At 50.5% G+C, this 4,649-nt stretch overlaps 1 protein-coding gene across 1 annotated transcript in view; it reads right to left on the bottom strand.

Moving 5' to 3' along the window:
• Positions 1 to 4,649, bottom strand: part of Card14 (caspase recruitment domain family member 14) — a 32,808-nt gene that overhangs the window by 10,450 nt on the left and 17,709 nt on the right. The window contains exons 9-11 of the mRNA XM_005350832.3: positions 3,561 to 3,677; positions 1,255 to 1,397; positions 1,027 to 1,115 (exon numbers count right to left, since the gene is read on the bottom strand). Of these exons, the coding sequence (XP_005350889.1) occupies positions 1,027 to 1,115; positions 1,255 to 1,397; positions 3,561 to 3,677 (349 nt within the window). The remainder of the gene's footprint in view (positions 1 to 1,026; positions 1,116 to 1,254; positions 1,398 to 3,560; positions 3,678 to 4,649) is intronic.

Below are 4,649 nucleotides of genomic sequence, written 5' to 3'. Positions count from 1 at the left end.
ATCACTTTCCATCTTATTTTGTGAGGCAGGGTCTCTCACTGAACCTGGAGCTCTTCATTTCATTTCAGCCCCACTGGTCAGAGAACTCCCAGATCCCCAGCCTGGGCAGATGGAAGCATGCTGCCATGCCTGGCTTTTACATGGATTCTGGGGATCAGGCCCTCATGCACACACAGTGAACACACTTCACCCTCTGAGCCATTTTCCCAGCTCAGACACAGCATGCCGATTTGAAGTCTGTGACCTTGGACTAGGGGATCCTTATTCTGATCTCAGTATCGACTGGAGACCTAACAGGTGTCACCTATTGAGGGCCTTAGCCCAGATCACAAGCAAAAAACTATCCGATTATCTTAAAAAACCAAATTAAACTGAGGAAACAACCCAGGTGTGCTGGAGTTTGAGCCAGCAACAATGTGTGACCCTGAGACAGCAGCCAGCAAGGGGTCAGATTTCAGGTCACTTGACCCACTGTGCTGAATGCGGGGTACTCGCGCCCTCTGGTGGCTGTGGCGTGAGTTCTGGGTAGGAGTCAAACACCTTTGTGAGAGCCAGGTGTGCCCCCAGGTGTGAGGTGGAAGAGTGAGAACGCCATCAGTGAAAGGCTCGTGGACTTCAGGACAAGGGACCAGCTCAGTCACAGACATAGGGAACAGCCTTGGGGACAGCACCCAGGAGAAGGGATGCTCCCATCAGATACAGACAGCCTGTGCTGGACATCTCTGCACTGTGCCTGCTGTTCACAGGGAGGGCAGGGGACGGTGGAGGCAAACACCTATGTCTGTGGCTATCTGAACACATGTAAGAGGTCACCCTCCTGACCTCTACATGAAAAATAAGAAGATAACCGCAAAAAAGGCACAGCTGGGCTGTGGAAGCTGACTAACATAGAGGCCAAGGCCAGAGATCAAGTTCTGGTTTCTCTACCATCCCTGGAGAGAGATCCTGGCTCTCCCTCGCCCCTATACAGTTCCGTAGCCCAGGAAAAGAGCGGCGGTAGAGATCCTAGTGTGTGGTGGTGCTCACCTGCTCCATCCAGTATCTCATACTCCAGGTCTGTGTCTGTGTCATCCCCTGTAGTCCCTGGAAGGCGCACCTCCAGGACTTCCGAGAAGCTGCCAGAAAGCACAGGGAGCTGGTGCACACCCAGGCAGTACGGCCTTCTCCAGCTGAGCCGCTCTTCCAAAGCCAAGATGGTGCTTGTCTGTCTAGCACCCCCTCCAAGCCACACCCTAAACCTGTACCGTGTTCTACCTTAGAGACTCAGGGTCGTCCAGGAAGTCCTCTGCCACCCGTTTGTACAGGGACTGCTGGCTGGGAGGCATGGGGCTGCTGGAGCGGAAGCTGTCCATCTGCTCACGGCTGGATGTGGAAGTCAGGTCCCACCACAGCCGGGACTGGTGGACAGTGGGCAGAGAGGGACAGCACAGAGAAGAAAGGAGAGGGGGACGGTAAGTCATGCTTGTCGCGTGCCTGCTGTAGATATGCTAGATTGTGGCGGCCTTTGTGCATATAAAGCAATGAGACCCAGGGTGGGGGAGTGACGGACTGGCGAGGGGGGAAGCTGAGGCATTGGCTCAGGGTCAGTTCTGAGCAGGCACTGAAAACGGATCCTGACCTTTGCTGAGGAAAGGCACCATGCCCAGGGTGTGTGTGTGTGTGTATGTAGGACAGATGGAAACACAGGTCAGTGAGCGAGAACTCCATACCAGGGTGTGACAGACTTCCTGGAGGGAGTAGAGGAGGGCATGGCATAGTCAACATCAGAGCCTGATCTAGGAGCCTGGAGCAGTGGGAGCGGAGTGAAAATGGCCACATTCCAGAGAGCGGGGGAGAGCTCAACAGGAGAGCTGATCCCACTCAGGTATTTAAGAGAGGCCATACTAGCGTGAGGGGGGCAAATTAGGAGTTATTACTGAGCCCCGGGGTTCTCATCTTGACCACAACCCCAAGGGAAACACTGCTTGTGGTCTCTGGCAGTGAAGAGGAGGAGCTGAGAGTGTGATTTTGGCTGGTCCCTGGGGTTCTAGTTGGAATGTGGAAGCTCCCTCCCTGTCCCCAGTTTTCCAAGAAGCCAGAGAACATGTGCATACAGTCTGCAGATGCAGGGACCATGGAGGACTCTGCTGGGGTCATACAGGAAAGAAGCCCGAAACCTGCCCCAGGCGGTGGCAAAAGGACTCCAGGCTGGCCTGCCTCTCATTCCCATTCCAGCCCCTGGCAGCCCACAACAGTGGCACTTCCATGGTACCCTGGGCATCCTGAACTTGAGTGGCCACCGTGAAGAGACCATGTCATCACTTTGCCAAAGGTCAAAAGCAGAACCACAGGTCTCACACTGCAGGGACCAACTGAGCTGGGTGGAATAATGTCTCGTAAAATTCAGGTCCCCCTACAACTTATAAATGTGAACTGATTTGAAAGTAGGATCCGCTGCTGGAGAGATGGCTCAGAGGTTAAGAACATTGACTGCTCTTCCAGAGGTCTTGAGTTCAATTACATGGTGGCTCACAACCATCTATGAGATCTGGTGCCCTCTTCTGGCATAAAGGTGTACATGAAGGCAGAACACTGTACATAATAAATAAATAAATCCAGAAGGAGGAGGAGAAGCGAAAGAAGAAGAAGAAGAAGAAGAAGAAGAAGAAGAAGAAGAAGAAGAAGAAGAAGAAGAAGAAGAAGAAGAAGAAGAAGAAGAAGAAGAGATAGATCTTCACAGGTGGAATCAAGCTAAGAAGAAGCCAGAGTGGGCTGCAAATCCACCAGTGTCTTTGTTGTGGTTTAAATTTTTGAATGCTTCCCAAAGACTATGTGTTGAAGGATTGACTGCCAACTTGTGGTGCTATTGGGGAGTTGTTACTTTAGGAGGAGGAGGCCCTACAGAAGGAAGTCAGTTAGTCTTTGGGGGTGTGCCCTTGCAGGAGACATTTCGGGGTCTCTCTCTGTCTCTGTGTCTACATCTGTGTCTCTGTCCCTGTCTCTGTTTCTCTCTCTCTCTCTCTCTCTCTCTCTCTCTCTCTCTCTCTCTCTCTCTCTCTGTTTTCCTAGCTGCTGTGAGGTCTCCCCCACCCCATGCTGTGCAGGGGGTTCTGCCTCACCACAGGCCTGAAGTGATGGGGCTGAGCCACCATGGTTGAAACTTCTGAACAAACTTTTTCTGTTCAGTTGACACTCTCCTCTCAGGAAAGCTGTCTGACACACCCTCTAAGGCAGCGGCTCTCAGCCTCTGAGTGGCAACCCCTTTGATAAACCTCCATCTCCAAAAATTACAGTTATGAATTAGAAACAAAAATAATTTAATGGCTGGGGGTCACCACAGCATGAGGAGCCACAGCAAGGAAATCTGGAGACATCCACACAATGGTGGTGGAGGTTGGGTGGTTTCCAGCCAGGGATTGTTGAGAAAGCAAAGGTGGAGAGATAGAAAAGGCCATCTGCCAAAACCACACGAGCGTTCTGAGCCTTCTCTGTGGGAATGGGGTTCTTAGTCCCTATGATGTGTCCGGCTGAATGCAGCAGAGGGCGGGGTGGGGGCAGGGGCAGAGGCAGGGGGCAGGTACCTCAGTGGAGCTGAGGAGGCTGCAGTCGCTGTCATCGGGTGGGCACATGGCATGCATCCGCACAAGCCGCTGCTTCCCCCGGAGGCAGAGGTCCCTGCTTCCAGCTTCCTGCTTAGGCTTCCAAAGAGGCCGGATGGTTCCTTAGACTAGGGAACTTTCCCCTTAATTCCACCCCCAGGCAGGTTCCCATCTCAGCTTGTGGGGGACACGCTGGTACCCCTGTACTTCCAGTAGTTACCCGCCAAGGAGATGAGATCCGCCTGGCTTGGGAAAAGAGCAATGCAGCCTTTCTAGAGAATCTACAGCATGTACCTTGTGTGCTGTTGTTTGCTAGTTTTAAAAAGAATATACTGTATGTATATGTATGTATATATCCATATAAATGTGTATGTTTACATGCCACAGAGACATGCTGTGTAATGTGCATATATATCCACACAAAGGTATATATTACATGCTACAGAGACATACTGTGTGATGTCTGCCTATATCCATATAAATGTATATATTACATGTATGTATTACATGCTACAAAGAAAATGAGGGTGGATGAAGAAGCAACTAGAGAAGAGAAGAGAAGAGAATAAAGTTGAACGCCATCCCCAACTCAAAATGCGCAGTTACAGTTTGGAGAGTCGCTCAGTGGTTGGTTAAGAGCACTTGCTGCCCTTGCAGAGGACCCAGGTTCTTGTCTTAGCACCCACATAGCAGCTCACAGCCATCTGTAACTTCAGTTCCAGGGCATTTGGTGTCCTCTTGCGGCCTCCACAGGCTGCTGACTGCACATGGAGCATATCCATATGCTTAGGCATGCACACGTGTCCATAAAAATAAATGACTTACATACACACACATGCCCATAAAAATAAACTAAATTTTATATATAGATAGATATAGATATACAGTTAGCATTTTGGCATCTACCCTTCCAGTCTTTTTACACTGTGTGGACTCACACACACACACATGCATAAAACAAGTATATGTTCACAAATATAGGCATATATAGACATACATATGTGTAGATTATATTTACTGTGTGCGCGTGTGTATGCAGCTGAGTGAGCACCTCCTGTGCATCACTGTGAC

This window comes from Microtus ochrogaster, chromosome 7 (genome assembly GCF_000317375.1).
Source record: "Microtus ochrogaster isolate Prairie Vole_2 chromosome 7, MicOch1.0, whole genome shotgun sequence".
NCBI lineage: Eukaryota > Metazoa > Chordata > Mammalia > Rodentia > Cricetidae > Microtus > Microtus ochrogaster.
This window is presented reverse-complemented; position numbering and strand designations above follow the sequence as displayed.